The following is a 25,293-nucleotide window of genomic DNA, read 5'->3' on the forward strand; positions in this document are numbered from 1 at the left end:
TTTTCTCCTGAAAATGAGCGCACCCTTTAATAAGCACTGTAAAACACTTGAAGCAAAAACTAGGGGCTACATTGATGAGTTATGCTTGAAGAAATGCAAAATGCCTCAAGGTCCAAAACAGTTAAGTCACCTGCAGCCAGTTACTGATTGGCTGCAGGCTCTCTGAACAGAGTCATGTCTTGCTAATATTTCACATACAATTTCCAAAGTAATAACTGTGCCCCATTTTCTACAAGTCCATAAGGTCTGTGTAAAATACTCATCTGCCAGTGGAAGAAGAGTCTGCCTTTTTTAGAGTGAGAATTGGTGCACTGGTTAAACTAATGCACCATGAGCCACATAGCTTCCAGTTTAAATATCACTGAGTTATGAAAAGCAGTTTATACATTAAGCAGAATCAAGGGGCAAAGCTTATCTTACACTGTTTCAACTTCAGATTGCAAGTTGGGAGGGACAGAAGAGATTCTCTACTACCTGCTAACGCCATGAAAAATACTCCCTCATGCAGAAATGGTATGTTAGTGAAAGGGATTCAGCACAGCTTTCTTGCTGGAATACTAATTATCTGACATGCAGAGAGTTTCTTTCCATGAGATAAGTATGCTAACATGCAATCTCAGCCCTACTGAAAAAGTACAATCCAGGAAAAGCTTAAACACTTGGTTCTGCTCCTTGTACAAACTGACCCTTATTAGCCGACCTTAGTCACAGAAAATCTCTTCTGTCTGTAATATGTAGATGACAATACCAGCCTATCTTGCAGGGTTAATGTAAAAAAAAAAGATTGAAAACTTATGCAAAATATTTCTGGTACTTTCTGTTTTTACTTCACATTTACAAAAGAAGTAGCATTATTTGGTTGGAGCAGTCATTTGACAAAAGCAAGAACATTAAATAGTGTGCTTTAGGACTAAATTTGATAGGGACAGGATTTATTCTTTTTAATATGTAAAGTAGCTAGACAAGGAAGCCTACACAGTGGATTAGCTATTATGACAACTATTTAACATATTATGACACCAGCAACTACCTGGCAGCCCATTTATTCTCTCTAAAATTATACTGGCAGTATTCCAACATTTTATACTGTAAGTAACAGCAAAGCCCTTACAATGATCAAGACCTCTACTCCCCGGGCAGCCTAGTTTCTGCAGACGCCTTGTGGCCATCCCCAGCAGGAAAGACTTGTAAAAGATGGTGAAAAGGTGACATACACAATATCCATCTTTAATGATTTGTATGAAGCACCTTTTTCAAAGAGCAACAGGATTGTGATGCTTGCAAACAAGATCTAATGTCAGAGAGCTCATAAGGACTCATTCAAGGAGCAGCAGTCTACCATCAGGTCCCCATTCTGGACATTTACCATTCTGTCTTGTCCCTAGGTCCTGCCACAGAAGCCAGAAGATGGTGGTAGTGGTGGGACATAGTTTGCACTTCAAGAATGCAAAAGTAGTACTACACCAGTTGTTCTCTCAGCCTCAGTTCAGATACATATCCGAACCACACATGTAGTTGTCAAGAGTTCAGCTATATGCAAGAACAGAGCACGCCACAGCATGCACTGCTCTCATTGCCAATGCATGGGCAGCTAGACTCACTAACAAGCTCATCTTTTCTGAACCTCCTTTTGATAACCTGTTTTTAACTGGCCTTTTAATAACTGTGAATGTTGCTGCCTTTGTCAGTTTTGATTGTTTTGAGATAAGATTTGTTTTTGTTTTTATAATAATGTGAGGCACCTTGGTGAGCCATGCTTGCCCACACAAATGTTCCAGATAAAATAATGAGGCAAGTGGCTAACTGCAAAAATCTGACTTAGTTGGTGTTACTAATGATGCTGCTACTAATGATGCTACTCCACCTATTTTAGGTCTCCATGAAATAAAATTTAATCCACTTGATTGAATTACATATTATAAACACCCTAGAAAAGTTCAGAAATACAAGTTGCTGTTATCTAAAGACAACCAAAGAACAGGAGAAGAGAAGTATTAAGCACTAGAAGCACCCCTGCTTGCTGGAGGAAATTGGAAGATTACACTACTGCAGTGTAAGGCACTACGGTATTTAAGACAATCTAGGCTTTTGTATGCCTAGACACAGGACAATGACTTTGGAATCAAAGTTTACTTAATCCTGAGGTCAACCAAATTAAAGTCAACAGGTATGTCCTCGCAAATCTACAAAGTCTAAGCCATTTAGGGCTCCAAAGGCCACAACTAGCACCATGCATTGCACCTAGAAGTGCAGGAGTTCAGCAATAAAGGCTAAACCATATGTACCAACCATAACCACATGTAAACACTTTTCCAGTGTAGAACTTATTGCCACAATCTACTCTCAACATTGCCAGGTTACATGATCACTGTCTGATCTAAGACAAGATCAACATGGTTACACCTTCCATACCTCTTGTTCACTTCTAACTAGCACTAACATTTCATTTGTTAGTCCAAGCCTACAATGCAGGTTCACAATGACAAATTATTTATTGGGTCATTAACTTGGAAAATTTGAACTTCTCTCCAGTTCTGCCTTATGAGATATCATAAGTTGACCTCCAAGAATTTTGTCTCTAGAGCCTCATCTCAGTCTGGAAATCTTTAATTGTCCCAACACTGGTTTCTCCCAGGGTTTCATGTATCATTATGAATCACAGGGTGTACAACTTCAAAGTTACACAGGCATAGGAACAGTGCTGACAAATAATTCTCAAATTATAAAACTTCTCCCTGCCTCACTCCCAGAGAGTACTTTCCTCACTGTGGAACTTAAGAGTAAATCCCAATGCAGACAAGGGGAACTTCCATAAAGAATGCACTTGAGTTCTTCATACAAAACAGACAAGGACCTTCTCTTAGTCTTGAAAGTTTTTCAAGAAAACAATGTTTAAAGCTTGTACCAAGTTGAGATGTCACCCATTTCTGCCCCTACTTTCCTAAAATTGGGGAAATGCAACTGGACCCAGCTGCTCCATGCATGCTTCCACATTTGTACACAGAAAGAAAGAGCTTTCAAGTATTACAGGTGTACACACACAGTTATCCATTAAAATATAACCATTGAGATTATGGCCTCTAAAGCAACTCTTCAAATTCTAAAAATGACAACTTGATTACTGGCATTTTAGTTGTTAAAAAAAGGCTCCCCAGAAATTTTCTACTTAGGTTTTCTTCCTAGATGTCATACCTCATATTTATGAGGGACAGCCAAGTTTCCATTACAGCCTAAAGTGTCATGACTGAAACGTGCCTTGAACCCCAAATACAAGGTACTTATATTGTCAAATTATCACTTTCAGTGGCGCCGTCTCTCAATAATTCATGCAAGGAAGCTGCCCCTTCCACGCCAAACCAGCATGAGAGCTACAAAAAGGCAGTATTGCTTGGTGCATGCTGTTATTTAGTGCCTAATGCCTACATCAGCCAGGCTCCCTTGTCAATAACCACTTGTTTAGCAAAGCTTCTCCTAAACCTCCTTATGCTGACCTTTCCTGCCAACTGCATTATTTCATGTATCAATCCTATGCCCTCCTTTTGGCTGGCAACCTGGAGGCTCCCTCTTCAGTTAGGATGGCTTCTCACTCTACATTAAATACACTTGGCACCAAGTGTACTTATTACTTTTAAGCCAGTTTTTGGTCCCTTCTGGAAATTCATCATCTATGCACTGCGGTAACCCACAGTGGAAGCAATGTGAAAGGTAATCTTGTGGGACGAAAATGTGAAATACTCATAATTAAAGATGGAAGGAGCAGAGAACTACCAAAGGAGATCAAGTGTTTTACAGGTGCCTCTGGATGAACACCATGCTCCTGCATGCCACACAACACACAGGACCCCTTGCTTTGTAGGATCCTTATCTACAAAGGGCTAGTTGCCCGATTTCAGAAAGGCAGGTTCTACCGACCTTGCAATAGAAACCTATTGCCATGTGTGGTGTTTGCCCATTATTTGGGGATACATTTGTATTGGGGAGAGAAAGGGTTAATAGGTTGACCAATAAGAAAGCCTGGAGACAGAGCCTCCCTGATTTTGAGGCTCAGCCCAGAGGTTTTGACAATTAGTTCAGTTGGTTCTTGGGGGGGGGGAGAGATAGAGGAGTCAGAGTGAGTTAGAGACAAGGACAAGACTGAGAAGGAATAGAGTGACAGCGTTTCAAATATATTTTAAAACTTGTTTGTGTTTGAAATAAACTTTAATCTTCATTGTTAACTCTACCTGACTGAGACTCAATAATTCACCAGGGAACTCTGGGTTCCCCACCCCCCACAAAATTGGTGGCAGTGGAAGAATAAAGTAGTGGTGTACAGGTCAACAGTCCGTGAAATGACTGGGGGCTCTGTATGAATGACACACCATGTTTTATAGGGATGAATATTAACCATTTATCCATGTGGTAGGAAGTTAATCACTGAGCTAGCTCCTGCTGGCAATGCCCATTCCATCTACTGAAGTGGTAGATGATATGAACATCTTTCTCCCCAACTTGCACACCAGAACTGTATCTTAGACTGCAGCTTGTTTACTTTCTTTCCAATTGAATTAAAATACTGTAAGTATCTCAGCCTTGTGTATGCATTCATCCTTGCACTACCCCTTCTCAGTGTGCCACAGTTAACCAAAGTTTCCTGATATGTCTGAATTGGGAAACTATGCTTCCCAAGAATGAAACAAGTCAGTACTGTATCTTAAACATCAACTTTAGACGATGATTTGATATCCTGAATTATTCTGTTTCTCCAATTCAGACTCAACAGGAAACTATGGCCATGCATCTCACTGTTTAGTAAGTTGAGACATACTCCAAAACAGGCCAAAAAGTGCTTTCTAGAACTGCACAGCCCAAGCCTTGACTCTACTTCTTGGTCACTCTCTCCTGTGACAAAGAATGAACCCAAGAACTGGGTTTCATTTATGGGTCAAATGATACCTGCTCAAATACCTAAGGGCCATCAATTAAATTACCTTTTGCAAACTTATTCAATTTGTATAATTTATGGAGAGTTGAAAAATCCAGATTGGCTGTAAACAGAATTTAAAGCTTGTTCCCAGGACTACCAAAAAGTTCGTCATACATGGCGAATTTCAGCTACAATCCTAAGCACACTACCTAGGAAACAAGTCCTATGGAGAACAGTGGAACTTACTTCAGGATAAACATGCTTGGGATTGCAATTAGCTTCACAATCTGCTTAGAACATTAAAGTCCAGACCCAAGCTTGTTTCTGTGCACATGTGGAATGTTTTCCCCTATAATCTTTTTAAAGCATCTCTCATACTGCTTCTAAAGATTTATGAATTAGAAGTTTGAGAGAGTGTGTGAAAACAGTGTTGGGAAGCTGCATGCACACACACATGTTTTTCATTTGTATATGGATGCAGACCAACGAATACATTCTAGAATTTGGGGGGCACTCCCAGGCCATGTCATTTCTGAAATTACATGCACTACTGAAATCATGCTGAATAAACTGCTCCTTAATGTTTAAAATGCTCCTCAAACTGCAATTAAACTCCAACTTCTTCTTCTTCTTCTTCTTCTTCTTCTTCTTCTTCTTCTTCTTCTTCTTCTTCCTCTTCCTCTTCCTCTTCTTCCTCTTCTTCCTCCTCCTCCTCCTCCTCCTCCTCCTCCCTTCTTGCAGACAGCATACAGAGAAAGAATGCAGGTGATCATTCTCAAAGTGCTATCTGAATCACTGATATTATCTACTCATACTGCTTCAGTGGCTATCTCAGTAATTTATCTCAGTAATATCCTACTAAGCAATTTGAATTCAGCATCTTGAAAAACAAAAACAAACCAACAAAAAAACTCCACACATTATTGATCACTCTGCCACCACCATTTGTAAATCCAGGGGCAACAAGCTTATGACTACTTCTGAAGATAAGTCAAGCAATCATTATCATGAAGATGACATGGTAAGCAACAAACAAGAAAAATGCTAGTGCACACTGCTAAATCCTTCCTGCTATCCTTCCAAGCAACAGCAGGAGCAACAAACCACAAACCTTGACTTACCATGATATCTGAACCAGTGCCCATGGTTTGTTTCTCCTAAACAAGCCACAACCAGGAAGCCAGAAAGAAACCTTCACTCCAGATTGTGGTTTATTTGGAGAAAAACAATTCATGAGCACCAGTTTAGTCATCACAGTAAGCCAAGGCTCATAGTTTGTTGATTCCACTTGCCATAGGGGAAGAGAAAAGTGGGAATGATTCAAAAGTGTGCACTAGCATGTTACTTGTTCACTACTTTTCTAGAAATTCAACAGGGGTACATATCACGGCAAAAATGTGTGTCTTGGATCCACACTGCTAAAGAGTTCTCTATTTTGAGATATCTTAATGATGATCTGAACATATCACCCTTCAGACATCTAGGTTCTATTACTGCAGTGCTTTACGCATAGGACTGCCTCAGTGGTGGACTTTGGGCTTTAAAATTTCAGCAGCATCCTGTGCAACACCCAAATTTGGCACTGCCTCTTGCCTTCCATTGTCCGTCATTGTTATGATGCGCGCTGGGGTGCCTTCTCAACTCAGTGCCCAGTGCCGGCAAACTGGCCACGCTTCCCTAAATCCATCTCTATCTGCCTTAGAGGACAGTTTAGAAACTTCAGCTGGTGCAGATTCAGCAGCCAGATTGTTTACCAATGCAAGATGTTCTGAACATATCACACCCATTCCAGCATAACCGCAGTGGCTTCTAATTATTTTCTGTTCTCGATTAAAGGCACTGGCTTTGACCTATAAAGCCTTATGTGGCTCAGGGCCCCAATATTTCCCCCACATGAACCAGCATGGATGCTGCGTTCATCATGTGCTCCCTCTGACGGAGCTGTGGACAGTGTTAATGCTTGAACAGGCCTTCTCAGTGACAGATCCCCACTATGGAATGCTCTCCCTAATCATCATTACCTATCTTTAGGTGCCAGGCAAAAACATTCCTTTTCCAACAGGCATTTTAATTATCTTTGGTCTCTTTAAATGGGGTTTCCTCATCCTCCATTTTTGTATAAATATGAGTACATTTTTAGCTTTTGCTTTGATTTTGCATTATGTTGCTCTTAAATTATGTGCTATATTTTTGTAAGTTGCTTTCAGTTACTTTTTGAAAAAAATAAAAGGGGGGGTCTACCTAGTTGAATTAATTGTGCTCATTTCACAGAAATCCATTCATAAAATGCTAGCCCAACAGCCCTTTTACTTTGCTCTCATTTCTTTCCTCTACAAGGGAAGTGCTTATCTCTGGAGAGTTACTGTGGAAGTCCCAGTAGTGCACCTTCTGTCACATGTGCATTCATTCTATTATTTACTTGCCTTCTCCAGCACAACAGCCAGCAACCATTAACATTCAACTTCTGAAGGACTGTTTTCTGAGAAACATGTTCCAAACCATGGAATGCAAAAACAAACACTAGGGCACACATAAAAAAGTAGTAGAGGGTCACAAATTAACAATATGCACATTTAGGACCATGCTTGTGTTTACTTAAAAAAAGGGGGGGGAAGGAATGCAAGTCTCAGATTTCCCATCACCACTCTAAGTTTAAACATGTCTGTCCCTTTACCCAATGGCATTGGTGCTCTTCTGAACTACCACATTCAGCCACTTTTAATAGTCCTAAGTCATATAGCATCTTACCCCATATTTCTAATGTGGAAAGATGCTTTATGACTATTGAAAATACAAGTACCTTGAAAAAAAGGGGGGGAAACTTCTCATAGGTTGCAAAGCAGGTCTCTTGAGATGCTTCACTATCCATACTATAGCAGGACAGATGTTGCTCAAGCATCTAGAAATGGAAGACACTACATTCCACTTATCAGAGAATTTGGGTTTACTTTCCCTTTGGAGTCAGGGCATTCACAACACCCTGAACCTCCCCACTCTGTCCCATATTCTGCTGCTCGTAAAGACAAAACCAGGTAAGCCACTTCAAGGTAAGCCTTTAAAGTCACATTTGTTCCTAGAGGCATCACCATCATCATCACCACCACCACCATCATCATCATAATTTATTATTTATACCCCGCCCATCTAGCTGGGTTTCCCCAGCCACTCTGGGTGGCTTCCAACTGAATATTTAAAACAATACAGCATCAAACATTAAAAACTTCCCTAAACAGGGCCGCCTTCAGTTGTCTTTTAAAAGTAAAATAGTTGCTTATTGCCTTGACATCTGCTGGGAGGGTGTTCCACAGGGCAGGCGCCACTACTGAGAAGGCCCTCTGCCTGGTTCCCTGTAACCTCATTTCTCGTAGCGAGGGAACTGCCAGAAGGCCCTCGGCGCTGGACCTCAGTGTCCGGGCTGGACGATGGGGGTGGAGATGCTCCTTCAAGTATACAGAACCAAGGCTGTTTAGGGCTTTAAAGGTCAGCACCAACACTTTGAATTGTGCTCGGAAACGTACTGGGAGCCAATGAAGATCTTTCAGGACCAGTGTTATATGGTCTCGGCGGCCACTCCCAGTCACCAGTCTAGCTGCTGCATTCTGGATTAATTGCAGTTTCTGAGTCACCTTCAAAGGTAGCCCCACATAGAGCGCATTGCAGTAGTCCAAGAGGGAGATAAGTAGAGCATGCACCACTCTGGCAAGGCAGTCTGCAGGCAGGTAGGGTCTCAGCCCATGTACCAGATGGATCTGGTAGACAGCTGCCCTGGACACAGAATTAACCTGCACCTCCATGGACAGCTGTGGGTCCAAAATGCTCCCAGGCTGCACACCTGGTCCTTCAGGGGCACAGTTATCCCATTCAGGATCAGAGAGTCCTCCATACCAGCCTGCCCCCTGTCCCCCAAGAACAGTACTACTGTCTTGTCAGGATTCAACCTCAATCTGTTAGCCGCCATCCATCCTCCAACCGCCTCCAGACACTCACACAGCACCTTCACTGGTTCTGATTTGAAAGACAGGTAGAGCTGGGTATCATCCGCATACTCATGAACACCCAACTCAAACCCCCTGATGATCTCTCCCAGCGGCTTCATATAGATGTTAAAAGCATGGGGGAAAGGACAGAAGCCTGAGGCACCCCACAAGTGAGAGGCCAGGGGTCTGAAAACTCATCCCCCATCACCACTTTCTGTATACGGCCCAGGAGAAAGGACAGTGCCCCCAGCTCCCAGCCCCTCAAGACGGTCCAGAAGGATGTTATGGTCGATGGTGTCGAAAGCCGCTGAGAGATCCAGCAGAACTAGGAAACAGCTCTCACCTTTGGCCCTAGCTTGCCGGAGATCATCGACCAGTGCGACCAAGGCAGTTTCAGTCCCATGGTGAGGCACTAATCCCGATTGAAAGGGATCCAAATGGTCTGCATCCTCCAGGCGTGCTTGGAGTTGTTCAGCAACCACCCGCTCAAAAACCTTGCCCAAGAATGGAAGATTTGAGACTGGGCGATAGTTGGCCATATTGGCTGGGTCCAAAGATATATTTTTTTAAGAAGCGGTTTAATGACCCCCTCTTTCAGTGGGTCTGGGAAGGCTCCCTCACAGAGGGAAGCATTCACCACCCCACAGAGCCTATTGCCCAGCCCTTCCCGGCTTGCTTTTATCAGCCAGGATGGACAAAGATCAAGAAGACAGGTGGTTGGTTTCACTCATCCAAGCAGCCTGTCCACATCTTTGGAGGTAACAGGTGAAAATTGATCCCATATAACATGACTAGACAGGATTCTAGCACTCTCCTGCCCCAGCCCTGCTCCCACGGTGGAGTCTACCTACTTCCTAATCTGAGCGACTTTATATGCAAAAAACTTTGCAAAAGCATTGCATTAGAGGAGGGGACAGTGACTAGATTAGAAGGAAAAATAAGATCATTTTACATTTTTGGAATCACAATGTAGATGCATCATTCTCTTGTGAGGCATTCTGGGGTCTCAAGAGGCATTGACTGTGGCCCCATAAGCTCAACAATGTGGTGGCTAGCCAATATTTCTTAGCCCCTGTCCTATTTCACAATACAGTACTGTTCCCGGCTCCTTGCCACTGTGCACATCTGAACCCCCAATGGTGCTGCCACCTTACTGTTATTAGAAAAGCAGAGGCTACATTTACAGTTTCTCCCAATTTTGACTCCTGTGCCTTAAAGAGCAAGCTCCGAGATCCCTAACACCAATATTATTCTCCAAATGCCTCTCCACAGTCTTTCTCCTTTTTGCTATTATAAAACAGAGCAGTTTGTTCAAGAGCTTACATAAATTTCCCCATAACATGATTACAATTCCGCCTTGTGCTTCTTACTTACAAAATTAATCTCATTTCTCCAGAAGTATATTGCTCCCCATCCCAAAAATCGCATGGCCAACATCTACAGCAGTAACTGATTACATGAATCTTCAGTACATACATCTTAATTTCTTCAATGCGAATGAAGTGGGAATATGTATCCCTGAGCCAACACCATTGCCACTCACCCATCTCAGTATTTCTAAGGCTACACATCTAGGCATAATTATTCACATTTTTCACTGAATTCAGTAAAATTTGTTTCCAATTAAAAATCACAGTGGACATGTGTAAATGCTTGGATGGGAGAAGCTCATTATCTTCACATATTATTATTTATTTATTTTTAAATAATTTTTATTGATTTTACAAAAATAAAGCAAGACACACAGCTAAAGCAAGATAAACCCAGCTACAAAATGGACCACCTTCGACTGCTCGCCCTGCATGGGACTCTCTCGTGGCAGGAGGGGGGCTCGTGGGTGGTGGTGGAAAAGGGTGGATGAATCTGATATGTGTGTATTATCTTCACATATTAGGCCAAGAAGATTAGGGATGGAAACTTAACTTCACATGTCACCATGTTTGCATGTTTATATGTTTAAAAGGTCGCAACAATAAGGCTAGATGGAGTTGCTTAAAAGATTACATTATCCTGCCTTTTGGTTTCCTAACATAATGTAGTTATTGTGAAATGTGGTCTGATAGTCATGACAATAGCCAAGAAAGGTTAAGTCCCAATGCATCAATCACTGGCTATAAGGTTGTCAGCTGGCAATTTCAATTACCTCTGTCTCTAAACAGATCTGCAGGTGCAAAAAAAGAGGTTGTGGTCACTACTTCTACTATGCCCCTGTTTTTTCAGGTCCAATGTTTGAAGTTTTTAAACAATCATTAATCATTAAACTATGCAGCTTTTCTATACAAAGTGATTACATCAAGAGAGCTAAACAAAACCCAGTTGGATGCCACAGAGTAACAGTGCAATCCTATTCTGCTAAGTGAGGATAGGATTGCTACTGCATATTCTGCTGCACCCAAAGAAGGTGATGCTTTGCCAGTGTAGTGAATTTACACCAGCATAACCATATGCTGCACAGAGAAAGTCTGGCTGGAGTCAGGGGCATGGCAAGAAGTGCTGTACTACTCCACGAAAATGCATAATTTAGTCTCACTCCTAGAGATTTCATAATGCTATCAGCACCACAAGAAAACACACTTCATGTCAATGGAGACCCAGAAATAGGCATGCAAACCCCTATTTCCCTCACCCATCCATTAGAGAACAGAATGTGGCACAGGGAACAGCTGTAGCTCAGGAGCAAAGTGCATGCCTTACATGCAGGAGATCCCAGGTTTAAACCCTGCCATCTCCAGGTAAGTCTACCTCAAAACTTGGAGAGTCACTGGCATCCAGAGTGGACAGTATGGATTTAGAGCGGTGTTTCCCAAACGTGGGTCTCCAGCTGTTTTGGGGCTACAATTCCCATCATCCCGGACCACTGGTCCTTCTAGCAAGGGATGGTGGGAGTTGTAATCCAAAAAACTGCTGTAGACCCAAGTTTGGGAAACCCTGCTCTAAATCCATCCATGCCAGTGGCTGCAAGTTTGGGAAACAGTGATTTAGAGAAACCAATGGCCGTGACTTGGCATAAGGCATCTTCCTATGTATCAGAAGTCCACTCCACAATAACTCAGAGCAGGGCTTTCAATGTGGCTGCCCCCTGTTCTGTCAAATAGCATTCCTGTCAAGATACAACAGACACCCACTATCTGCACTTTCCAGAAAAAATTGAAGTCATTTTTGTTCTGACAAGCTTTCCCAGCTGGATGAATGGGTCTCTGCCTTGTATTGTTTTTAATTTCATCTTCTGCTATTTTCTATACTGTTTTAACCATTCTTATCATATTTTCTACATAGCCTTGTGACATTTGTGGAAGACAGATAACCATAATAACATAATAAAAATATACTTATATGTGTCCTAGCAAATGAACACCAATCACATAACAAGCATGGCACAAGTTATTCTGCCCAAGGAATCAAAACACACACAGGTCCCACTATTCAAACACTTGTTATTGAAACATTCTCATGAGGAATTAGTACCCAAACCTCAGTATACACACCACAGATTCAGATATCCAAACAGCCAGACTTATGTGTAGTACTGTAAACAAATAAGCAGCCTTATGTTTTTTTGGTTTGCAGCAGCTGTTTTACCAGAAACGATGACAGGAAGTGGGAGAGATCAGGCAAATAAAAGCATTTTTCAGAGGGTTATCTTGGGTTCCCCCAGTTTTGTTTTCATTTCTTGTTTTGTCTGTCGTTTTGGGGTCAGAATTCCATGGTCGGAATGCATGATAAATTTCCCCCATTGGAACCAATGGAAATCATATTCTCATTATAAGAACATTATAATTCCTGGAGAATGCATTGTGTTCAGATAGTGAGCCCTGTTTGGATACAAAGGCACATCTGGAAAACTTTGTGCACAGTGCTCTCTTTTGATCACAGCTCATTACTTAAGAGAAGGGTCTGCACAAATAGCTATGCAAAATCAACAGTAAAGAAGGAAGTGCAGAGTCATAACCCTTATCCATCTCAGAAACAGAATGTTTTGCCCTGAGAAGCTTGTGGTCTACAGATCCTACCTCCTTCAGGCCTATAGAGTGTGGCAAGTGTGAATGGAAGGGCACACATTTAACCATGACATTGTCCCTCTTAAAAGAGTTATCTGCAGTCTGCCACCAGCTGCCAAGGCATCTGAACTCCTGACCAAGTCCTAGAACTTGTGGCTGCAGGTGTGTGTGATTGCTTGTCCACCTAACCCAGCCTTCACTAACCTGGTGCCCCCTAAATGTCTTGGACCACAGCTCCCATCAGTTCCAGTCAGCAGTTACAGAATGCACCTGTGCAATGTGTGCAGGAAGATGTGACAGGGCCCTGTGATGTCATTATGGTATCCCTGCCATTCACATATATTGTTGGTGCCTTCTCTGTGTGGGTTCTATGGTAGTACTGATGAGCAACTTCATTACTGGTGGGTGATGGGAGGAGATCCTAGAGACACTGTGTGCAGGTTGATGTCTGTGGACCTTCTCATTTCTACTAGTGTTGTTTAGGTTTCTATTTTGCTGTGTTGAGTACAGAGGATCAGAACTAGTCTGCCCTTTGCTGCTCGCAGTATTAGGATTACAAACTAATATGAGGACCATAAAGTAGGATTAGATGGCCCAACCATGGTGTAGCCATTTTACACTCCCTGCAATGTAGAATGATGAAGGCCAAACAAGAGGAGTGCAGAATGAAGCTCTAACACAAGTAATTAAGGATGGCTGTGCAAAATAACACAACTAAGGGCACTACAGCGATTTCATTTGGGCTAAGTGATGCATGTGACATATTTTAAAATTTTCATCTTTCCTATCCCACATTAACAATACACAACGGAACCATTACAATGAACAAGAATCCTTCAGTTTTGCCACAATCAAACAAACCTCTCTGTAGAGATAATCTCCACATTACAGCAACTCAAGTCAACATCCACCCTCATCTAAACTCATTCACCCAAAGCATGGCCAGAATACTTTTACAGCTTCCAAGTAGTCAACAGGCCTTCCATTCTCTCTCAGGTACATGCACCTATCCTAAAACCTGAAGGTCAAAATGAAGGAAAAGAAGGTGACTAAGTCATTTCTGAGGTGTTATATTGCTACAATAAAAAGTTCATTTTCAAGCACTTCATTTAATTCTTATGACAGAAGAAACTGATTACCCAGAAGGCAATGGACCCCAGGAGCACAGAACCACACAGATTCCCTAGCCCTCCACATGTGAACCACTTATATAAAAAGATGCTTACAGTCCAGGTGTTTTTTCTTGGGCCCCATCACTTCATGTGTGGTTGCTTTGCAGACGGCTCTAGCTACAGCTGATCCTGTAACGCTGTACTGAGCAGCTGCGATGCGATCTGTCAGCGTCTGACCCGACATCTTCGACTAATTCTAGGACTGCTACTACTTCTACAAGGGGGGGAGAAAAACAACTGAGAGGAGGATAATCTTTTTAAAAAGGATATGTGCACAATTATTTAACTAGCGAAAGCTGATTTCTAAATCCTGGCTCATTCCAAGTTCCCTCCTTTCTCCCATGCCACCTCCTCTGTTGTGTAAGTGTTTGCATTGCAACTATATCCGAGAGAGAAGATTCTGGGGGCATTGTAGACGAAACAAATATGCCCACATAATAATACTGTATATGAATTCCTAGGGTGAATGTGTGTTTGTGTGTGTGTGGGGGGGTGTCCTTTCCCTTGCCTGCCTCCCTTGACGAGTATGATGGCGGTTACTGCAAACCACTATGTATCTCATCTCTCTTGTTTATTGGGGGTGGGGAATAAATGAAGCTTTCTCCCGCCCCTCCCCACAACCTCAAAGAAGATCTCCCAGCCCTGGCCTTCCTGACAGAGCCCCAAGAGGGCCTAGGGACTGAATTATCTAGCCAGTCTCCAACACGACCCTGTCACCACCGCTCCCTCCCGCTGCTGGCGGTGCTTCTTACTGCAGCAACGGGATTCTCTCGCCTTCCTCCCTGCGTTTCTACCTCTCTGGTGGGAGATTATCATATCATTGCGCCATGTTATGCCCTTTCGGTGCCTTTCCCCGGCCCCAACCAGCTCCTTCTTGAAGACAACCGCAGGCCGCCGGTTCCCAATCCTAAACCACCCCACCCCGGCGATCTCTCACACCCCGCAGCCCCCCCCGCTCCCGCTCCTCTTCCCCCTACCCTCTCCAAGCCGCTTGTCTCCTTCTCCTCGCCCTCTGCAATGCAACCCTCCCTTTTCCGGGGGGGGGGGGGACGACAGCAGAGGCGGCGGCGTTTGGCTAGTAGTCTTGCATATCTGCACCTCTCCCTCCCTCCCGTCCCCCCACCTCGCCTCGGGGATTACCAAGCAGCGCCCAGCCAGGCCTGCTCTCCCCGTCCCTTCCCCGGAGAATGTGGAAGTGCCCGAGGCGGCGGCAGCGGCAGCAGACCTGTCAGTGCGTCCGCGTCCTTCTGGCGACTGCCGCGCCTCTGCTCTGCCCCTCTCGGTGCTGCTGGCGCTGCCTTCTGCTCGCGAGGAGGCCACCGTCTCTCCTCCTCCGCTTGCTCCCCCCTCCACCCAACACGCTAACCTCTCTCGCCCCCGCCTGCTCGCAGCTGCGCCGAGCCCCCCTCCGTCCGCACCGGCGGCCCCCTTTGCTCCAGAGCGCGGGAAAGGCGCGCCCTGGGCGCACACGCCGCTCCCTCAGGTGCAGGGAGAGCAGGGATGCGCTAAGGCCGTAGCGGGTGCCGGGGGAGCTATCCACGCCCGCCGCCGCCGCCGCTATTTCTAGCCTAATCCCCGTTTGCCTAATCCCCGGTTGCGGCCACAAACCTTCCCTGTGGTGCCACTGCTAGGATGCATGTATGCGTGCAATACGCAACCTCCGACGCTCTCTCTCGAGCGCGCGCGCGCACACACCTCGCTCCCTCCTTGCCTTTTCTCACCGGCTCTTCTTGCTCGTTCCTCACGGGGCCTCGCAGGTTTGTGGCTTCTTCGGAGTCAGGTGATTCGGAGCAGACGAAACGGACAGCCCTCTAGGGGGCCCTAAGAATCGGATAAGGCCTTCCCCCACCCCCACCCCCGCGTTCTTAAAAGGGACACCCCTCGCGGGCCGTGCAGTGGGAATTCCCACCTTTCCCCGCCTTGGAAGGAACCGCGCGCCCAGTCGTGGGAAGGGCAGCTGCTGTTGAGAAACCGGGGTGGCGGCGCCCCCCTTCCTTCCCCACCACCAACCCAATAGTTTTACTATATACATCGGTGTTATTCTGCATATCTGTATTTTTGTTTGGTGGTACCTTTCACTTCAAATATGTGAAAATATAGCAAGATGTCTCCCCTTTGGACTATATTATTTCTAATGTAAGTTAGCATGTTATCAAACCATTTTGTAAAGAGCTAATATCTGATTTGCCTGACCTACCAGCCTCCACATTTCATCTTCTTTGTTGCCATTACAGATAAACATTATAATAATTTATTATATTATTATTATTAGCTGTGTAACCAAATGGATGAACAATTAACATAAAGCTGCAGTCCTAAGTATGCTGCCTGCTAGAGGACTCATTGAGCTCAATGGGAATCGCTTCAGACTGGGTAAAGATGGTTAGAATGGCACTGCAGGTATGTTCATAAATAGTTCTCATATAAAACACCTCCAAATTATAACTTCCAGTGCAACTATAAATGCTTTCTAGCCACTTAAGTTGTATTTCAAATTGTATTACTGTATAATAATGACAGACTTCCTCATTATTTTCATTGCTTTTGTAATCACCTGCAATTGTAGTTAAACTCAGAAAATTGCCGTATTTTAAGAACTCAGAAACTGAAATTGCACTATCATGATGCTATATTTCATCTTTCCCCGTAATGACAAATTGAGCAGCAATAAGAGCTCGTAAGTCATGAGTGAAGCAGTGCTGCGGAAGGGAAGCATGTTGGAAAGATGTGGCTGCATCTAATTAGTCATGTTATTAAATAGACCTGAGTCAGTCTGGTACCAGTTACGGTGGTTTATATTTGCTTGCTTTTTCCTGGATAGGCCCCTAATGATGATTGAAAATACCAAAACAATTTTGCTCTTGAATAGTCACTTTGAATTTAATCCTGAGATAGTTTCCTTCAGCTGTTTTGCTCTAGAGTTCTTGGTTTCAGGATGTACAGCTTGCTTATAAGATAACAGTAAATGTTGAATCATTTTACAGTTGCAGCGGCCTCTTAATTTTACAAACTAGCAAAATACCAGTCCTTATAATGAGCAGGAGCTGAGGTGTGAGGTGAAATCATATAGCAAGGAGAAATCCTACTGCACTGAGAAGTGCAAAGCTAGAACATGAGGCTGTTCTTCTAGTGCTGGGATGGAAAAGGCAGGCTTTCCCACCACCACCACCACCAACTGGTTAGCTCTGATTTATTAAATTTCTACATCACTCCACACTATAAAAAGTCTTGAAGCCATTTGCACCTAGGAGTAAGAGCACAATTAATACATATGAATTGTTCTGAGTTTGCGGGGCAGGAAGTAGGCTGTGTGCGAAACTCTTCTAACTCCTGGATCCAGCAAGTGTTAAGCCAGGCTAGCTTTCTGTGTTGAGGTGATAGCTTTGATGATGGGCCATTAAGGGCAGGGAAAGGCAAGCGGGCTCTGTGAGCAGTAATGTGGGCCAGAAGAGAAGTGGCAATCTGGAGAGAGTGTCAGAGCAACGTTTTATTTCTGTTTGAATCCAAAGCTGTGGCTATGGGACAAACAAGACCATATATAAATAAACCATATATCATAAAGCCACCACAGTCTCTATTGTGGCTCATTTCCAAAATGAAGCACAAAGTGCGCTGCAACCCCTGGAATCTCATACCGCTTAGAGAGTGAGGTAGCATGCAACAGTATATTAAAAACACAGTAAGAAAACAGAACATCCTACCAGTTAAGTGCTTGAGTGCCACACTTGGAACCATACACCATTGATTTGTAAAAAGGCATTGATCCCTTTCCTAATGATCTAGCATGTGTTTTGTAATTTGCAATATGTATGCATTTATATGTCTTTATTGTGTACATTTCTAACATGTCCTTCAGTGATCTGTGATGCCATTAGGGCAGCTAACAGATCTAAATTGCCGAGAGCATTGCAATACACAAATTATAACATCAAATAACATTTTAAAATAATCATAACAATACTGTAGAAAATATATAGTGTTTGGGAAAGGACCGTTATTATGATGGCTATTTTATTATTAGGCTGTCAGTATGCTTTTATTATGTTTTTATCATTGATGTTTTTAATGTTGTACAGTGGTACCTCGGGTTAAGAACTTAATTCGTTCTGGAGGTCCATTCTTAACCTGAAACTGTTCTTAACCTGAGGTACTACTTTAGCTAATGGGACCTTCCGCCGCGGCCACGCGATTTCTATTCTCATCCTGAAGCAAAGTTCTTAACCCGAGGTGCTATTTCTGGGTTAGTGGAGTCTGTAACCTGAAGCGTCTGTAACCTGAGGTACTACTGTACACTGCCTTGAGATCTTCTGATACATAAATAGTTTGTGTGTGTGTGTGTGTGTGTGTGTGTGTGTGTGTGTGTGTGTGTAATAAATATCATCATCATCATCATCATCATATAGTTGTCCACATTGCATTAATCCCCTACAAAGAAGGCCTGACCAAACATATATGTCTTCAGCTGGCTTCAAAATGTGAATGTTGGCAACAGCTGTAATGGTGCAGCCCCAAAGAAGACCCTGTATAAGTAGGTCATATTCAGCCACAGTTGTTAGAATGCTCATTAACATGCTGTGAAATCACAGCAGCTCAGCCAGTGACTGGAAAGAACATGAGGGCTGCCACAAACAGTTGTACAGTATACATATAATTCTTTGCATTGTGGACTTGGAAGTCTGGCTATTATCTGAGTGGGGCTTTTTTTGGTTGATACCCTTGTGTATGATAAAATTGCAATCATTTCTGCATGGGGAATCCTGTAGTTAATAAGGGTAGTTTATCTAAAGACTTACATCATTTTTTAAAATTGTTTTCAGCTATGTTAACTCAATAAAAGGAATATTTCTAAATATACCTTTAATATATTTGACTTTGAAAATCGGAGTGGGGAACACATCTTTCCCACTCGAGCGATTTTGAAAAACCACATAAATTGTCTTCACAGGTCTATATCATCAAGCATATACTATTGTCTAAGAAGCTCCACTTAAAATGCCTCATTACAATCAATTTTGTATAATCCCTTCTTCCTGAAAATGGGTGTAGGGTCAAGGCAGTATTTGGACTTAAAATGTAGTTATGACCTGAATGTGTGTTTTGAAGTTCATTCTGATATCTCAATGTGCAGCTAAGTTATTGCATCATAAGCAAACAAGTGTTGCAACCAAATGGAATGCCAAATGAATGAGTTAAACCAAATGCCTCACTCTGCATGGCCAGTAATGGGAGTTGTTTTTGACAACCCTTTATTTGCAGCGTAAAAGACAGAAGAAGTGTGTACATTTTTCTTGTCTTTTGTAATATTTTAGCACTGAGATTACCAGACTGCTTTCTGCTCCTTCCCTTTCCTGTTTCCAATCTTCAATGGGACAGCCCATTTCCCCTTCATGGTCTGAATCTTTCCCCATTCCTCTTCCTTTGTCCTCTCCTTGTTCCTTCTCCTTTGCTCCTGTCCCTGTTTCCTTCTGCTTTCCACTGGGATGGAGAGCAAACACTTCCTGGAAACCCAGCATCGTCCTATTTGCTCCCAATTCCATCAGTGTCGTTGCCTTGCCAGCAGGGGCGTAGCGAAGCGCCGCGACACCCGGGGCGGCAAATTGCCATGCACCCGGGGGGGGGGGGCGTCGCTACGTAATGACGCATGTGTGTTATGTGGCAGGGTATCACCGCCCCCCCTGCTTTCAAAGCCATGCACCTCCAGCTACAAACTCCAGGTAAAAAGATCAGCACGGACATTTTACTGGGAGGCTGGAGGCTCAGCTTGGGAGTCGTGGGGGTGGGGGCACCAAGTGGCACCCCCCCAGAGTGGAACCCAGGGCGTACCGCCCCCCCCCCGCCCCCCCATTGTGACACCCCTGCTTGCCAGCAGCCCAGCGTACAGCCCTTCAGCAGACATAGCTCCAGTATAGATTGTACCCTCAGTTGCAAATAACTGTAAATGTTAATAATATATGGGGGGGCATCACCTGAATAGCAGCCAACACAGATGAGGGATATGTGTTGTAAAATGCAAACTCAATGACTAGTTGTGTAATGTTGGTGCACTGTCATGCTATTTTGAGATTCCTTTGTCCCCGTCCTGTTCATTTATGGGATAACCAACCTTTCAATAAGAGTTGCCAGTTAGCTCCTGCCTCAGATATGGAGCACCTGCTTGCGTCAGCTGGCAGGATATGGTGTTGACTGCGAGGGAACGGGTGTTTCAGGAGAATGAATTGTGGTTACATCTGACAGAATATGTTTCTGCAGCAGAGCTCTATTAAATCAGCAAGTTCAGCATCTGGGAACCAGAGTGGGGACCTCTTCTTATCATTTTTCATCTTATCTTATCCAAAATTACGCAAGGTGGATTCTGTTTAATTTTGTCAGGAACAGAGAGTCTGTTTAATTTTTACCCAGAATGACAGGGCATTTCCTAAGAATATGGGACAAATCTGTTGCTAGAAACTGGATCTGTGGAGATCTGTGGAATCTCCATTAAACTGGTATATCTTTCAATTACATCTTTCCTTTAAAATCACACTATTATGATGATGATGGTTGTTGTTGCTATATTTATTATTCATTTTCTGTTAAGCTAATCAGAAAGTTTGTGTGATTCCAAGTATTTATGTATCGGGGGGGGGGGGGGGAGAGGTTCAAAATGCTATAGCCCACTCTGCTGTTTCTCTATCTCCACCAGTTTAAATGCAGATAAACTCATGAATGAAGACTGTTCAGTGAGTAAAACCATTTGCAAAGTACAAATGCTGTAAAAACAGCTAAAGCTTGGACTAGTTCCTTCACCAGTTGGATGAAGAGACAGGCAAAGCCATAATTGCGATGTTCTACTAAACCCCAGCTGTCAGTTTCAAAAACCGTCCCACTCATCTGACACATATTTACGCAACCCGACTTTGATGCTAGAACAAAGGTGATACAGTGATTCAATTAATAACAAGTGAGAAAATCTTTTTAGTCATGTAATTTACATTCTATCTGGGTTTCTCCCACCCCCCACAACCCTACTATATGCCTTGAAGATCTTGCAACAGTTGGCAAGAATGATCCAAATACTGTTTTATTTCAAAGTCACGTGTGTGTGTGTGTGCGTGCGTGCGCGCGCGCACACACACACACGCACAAGAGAGCGAGAGAGAGTCTGTGGCGGTGCCTGAGCCAACACATTCCGGCTGAATGTTCAGACAGAATCCCCCAGGAAAAGCCTCCTATTTAACTGGTTATCAGTGAGAATTTACATTCTCCCCTTGCAATAAAAAAATACAGATGGTGAGTACCACAAGAATTGCAGCCAAATTTGAGAAGAGGGAAATATCACCATTCCTGGGGTAACTCCAAGTTCTCCATAAACAGTTATTTTTTAAATTGTGGCAACTGACCCATCCCCAGATTCCCCGCCAAAAACAGCGCAATAAGGACTGAACATATTTGGGTTAGGGAAACACACCCCCCCCCCAGTGATTTCCATAACACTTGGTTAGCATGGAATGTAGAGTGGTAATAAGAAAAGTGATAAAATGGCCTACATACTTGGAGAAAACAGCTGGTTTGAACCCTGCGCTAGAGGCCAGGAGGGAACATACACTGCAAAAAAAATTTGTTGCTGGTCTCACTGGAAAGCTTTGGGAACCGAGGCCATAGAACAGATTCTGAAAGTGAATGCCACTAGGAGAGGCTGTGTGCTTTTTTAAAAAAAAATTGAAAGGAAAAGAGCTTGTATGTCCCCTGTGTAACAAGCCTTTAATAAAAAGGGGTCTAATAATTAACTGGGAAATCGCTACAGCTCAAATACTGATTAGGAAACAGTTCAAAGCTCGTGTGTTCCTTAACATCACTGACTTGTTTCTTTAATGGATTTGTAAGTTTCTCTTTCACAGATGCATCTTGCATGAAAAAGGGGATTCTAAGCTGGGGTAAATGGGCACAACTTTACTTAAGTCAATAAGCACTCTTCGTCAGATACACTGAAACAGAGTCCACCAGACCCTTATGTATATTCAGAGGGTGGGGGGTGGCGGTGATGGGAATGGGTGATGGGCTGATAGGAGTGGTAAACCTGTTGATGATTGTTAACGACTGTTAATGACTGCAATTGGTCTTGCGGTGGGGCGGGAAGCAAGGGCTGAGGTGCTAAGGAAAGCTTGATCATGTATAATGAGATAAGAATCCTATGTCTTTGTTCATTCCAGGTGGCTCCATGGTTTTAAGCTTGCTAATGAGTTGCAATTCAGCAACTTCTCTTTCCAGTCTGTTTCTGGAGACACCTGGAATGAAAAAAGATATAGGATTATTATCTCATTATACATGATCAAGCTTTCCTTAGCACCTCAGCCCTTGCTTTCCCCCTGCAAGACCAATTGCAGTCATTAACAGTTGTTAACAGTCATCAACAGGTTTACCACTCCTATCAGCCCATCACCCATTCCCATCACCCCCACCCCCCACCCTCTGAATATACATAAGGGTCTGGTGACTTCTGTTTCAGTGTATCTGATGAAGTGTGCATACACACGAAAGCTCATACCAAAATAAAAACTTAGTTGGTCTTTAAGGTGCTCCTGAAGGAATTTTTTTATTTTGTTTCGACTCAGACCAACACGGCTACCTACCTGTATCAATAAGCACTATTTGCCATTGACCGAGTTTTTGGCTTTGTGTATTTGCTTGGGGGGGTGGGGGGGGGAGAGAGAGACACACACAGAGAGAGATGCAAAAACATAAAGTTACCAGAAGCATTTCCTCTCCAAGCTGGTACAGTCATACCTCGGGTTAAGTACGCTTCAGGTTGAGTACTTTCAAGTTAAGTACTCCGCGGACCCAGAAGTGTTTACTTCTGGGTTCTGCCGTGTGCGCATGCGCAGAAGCGCTCTATCGGCACTCGGGTTAAGTACTTTTCGGGGTGTGAATGGCACCCTGGAACCAATTAAGTACTTACCCTGAGGTACCACTGTAAATGTTAATTTTTTTTCATCTACAATACTGTCTTATTTATTTTATAGTACAGTACATTGATTATTGCCTTCATTTTATGGATCAAAGGTCTCGTTAGACAGTAAAATTCATGTTAAATTGCTGTTTTAGGGGGTGTTTTTAATCGTCTGGAATGGATTAATCCACTTTCCATTACTTTCAATGGGAAAGTTCGCTTCAGGTTAAGTACGCTTCAGGTTAAGTACGGACTTCCGGAACCAATTAAGTAGTTAACCTGTGGTACCATTGTAGTACACTTACACTTCATCCTTATGGTATGGGGAAGAGGCACAGTGCAAATGTCTCCCCACTTATGCAGGGGTTACGTTCCCGGGATTACCGCACATTTACGTGAAATTGCATATAGTGGGGAACACCATGTAAAAGGCCTGTAAACACCTTATAAACCTCATGGGGTTGCAGTTGCAAAGGCTCCTAGGATTGCTAGCTGTTTTCCTGCTGTTTTCCCATCATTTTTGCAGTTTTCCTGCTCTTTTGGGGCCTTTTTTGCACTTTATTTATAGGCTAAATCAATTTATTTACCGGTAATTACTTCCCAGCGCTATGTGTGAGTTAAATGCGTGTAAGTGGGGAGAGACGCCTGTACAGTAATAGAACAATGTAAAAGTTCCTGGCATCTCCAGGTAGGGCTGAAATCCTGGAGATGGAAGGTAGCGCTTAGGTTCGCATTGTTTGTAAACAGTGCTGAGCTAGCATTAAGCCAATGGTTTGGCTCAGTAGTGTAGTGGCAAATTCAAAAGTGTAGAGTCCCTTTTTGATACCCTGTGCTTGCTATCTAGGTTGGCAGGAACTGGAACAGAGCAATGGGAGCTCACCCCGTTGTAGGGATTTGAACCGCCGAACTTCTGATCGGCAAGCTCAAGAGCTTCAGTGGTTTAGACCAGTGGTCCTCAACCTTGGGCCTCCAGATGTTTTTGGCCTACAACTCCCATGATCCCCAGCTAGCAGGACCAGTGGTCAGGGATGATGGGAATTGTAGTCTCAAAACATCTGGAGGCCCAAAGTTGAGAACCACTGGTTTAGACCACAGCGCCACCCACATCCCTGCTTGCTATATAGGTAAAGGTAAAGGGACCCCTGACCATTAGGTCCAGTCGTGACCGACTCTGGGGTTGCGCGCTCATCTCGCATTATTGGCCGAGGGAGCCGGCGTATAGCTTCCAGGTCATGTGGCCAGCATGACAAAGCCGCTTCTGGCAAACCAGAGCAGCACATGGAAACGCCGTTTACCTTCCCGCTGTAGCGGTTCCTATTTATCTACTTGCATTTTGACGTGCTTTCGAACTGCTAGGTTGGTAGGAGCTGGGACCGAGCAACGGGAGCTCACCCCGTCACAGGGATTCGAACCGCCGACCTTCTGATCAGCATGTTTGTGTTTACATGCACTGAAGTACACCTGCAGGGCTGAGGCCTCATCTCATACGGTAGTAGGCATGGGGAATATGTCTCATCCAGTATGGCTAAGGATCATGGATTACTAGAGTTGTAGTCCAACACCAGGAGGGCTACAAGCTCCCCATGCCTGACACTGGCTGTAGCTCAGTGATAGAGCATCAGTCTTGCATGCAGAAGGTCCCAGGTTCAATCCCCAGCATCTCCAGGTAGGACTGGGAGAAAATGCTCCCTGAAGAGTCACTGCCAGTCAGTGTAGACAGTACTGAGCTAAAAAGAGCATTGGTCTGCCTCAGTGTAAGGCATCTTCCTATTTTCCTGTGCTTTACAACCTCTGAAGAAGGGGCTGTATGGCTGTTTCTCCAGCAGTGAGGAACATTATGGCACAATAAAATTATCTGTAGTGAAGTATTTGGTATATCGTGCTAACTATGATTTCTGAAGTCAGAACTGCTCACCCATATTGAAGCACATCTGTGTGGCTTGTTCTAATTATAACACACTTGTGACAAATATCTCCATAGCCCAGTACTCAAATCGTTGCTGGATGTCAGCTGATCTATAAGTCATATTACTCTTTCCCCCTAAATTTCAGAGGGGAAGAAAGAGAGGAAATTACCATACAGGATGGCATCATTCATTATCTTTAAAAGAAATGTATTCATGACTTGAGAGCCACAGTGTGAGTGCTGCAGAAAAAGGACATCATTGGCAGAAACAAACAGGAATATTAAACTGGATGATTCCAGACTTCATTTATGACTGCATCTTTGTCAGGGAGCCAAATGAAATGATAGACTCTTTCGCTTCAGTACAGTTGACTATTGCTTTAAATTCAGATACTGGCATACTAGCAA

The 25,293-nt window shown here is 43.6% G+C and overlaps 1 protein-coding gene across 1 annotated transcript in view; it reads right to left on the minus strand.

Moving 5' to 3' along the window:
* SNAP91 (synaptosome associated protein 91) overlaps positions 1 to 15,806 on the minus strand; it is a 64,237-nt gene extending 48,431 nt beyond the window's left edge. Inside the window, exons 1-2 of the mRNA XM_088665941.1 lie at positions 15,662 to 15,806; positions 14,108 to 14,267 (exon numbers count right to left, since the gene is read on the minus strand). Coding sequence (XP_088522067.1) covers positions 14,108 to 14,237 — 130 coding nt within the window. The 5' untranslated portion in view covers positions 14,238 to 14,267; positions 15,662 to 15,806. The remainder of the gene's footprint in view (positions 1 to 14,107; positions 14,268 to 15,661) is intronic.
* Positions 15,807 to 25,293: the final 9,487 nt, after the last annotated feature.

This window comes from Zootoca vivipara, chromosome 3, assembly GCF_965207765.1.
Source record: "Zootoca vivipara chromosome 3, rZooViv2.hap1.1, whole genome shotgun sequence".
NCBI classification, from domain to species: domain Eukaryota; kingdom Metazoa; phylum Chordata; class Lepidosauria; order Squamata; family Lacertidae; genus Zootoca; species Zootoca vivipara.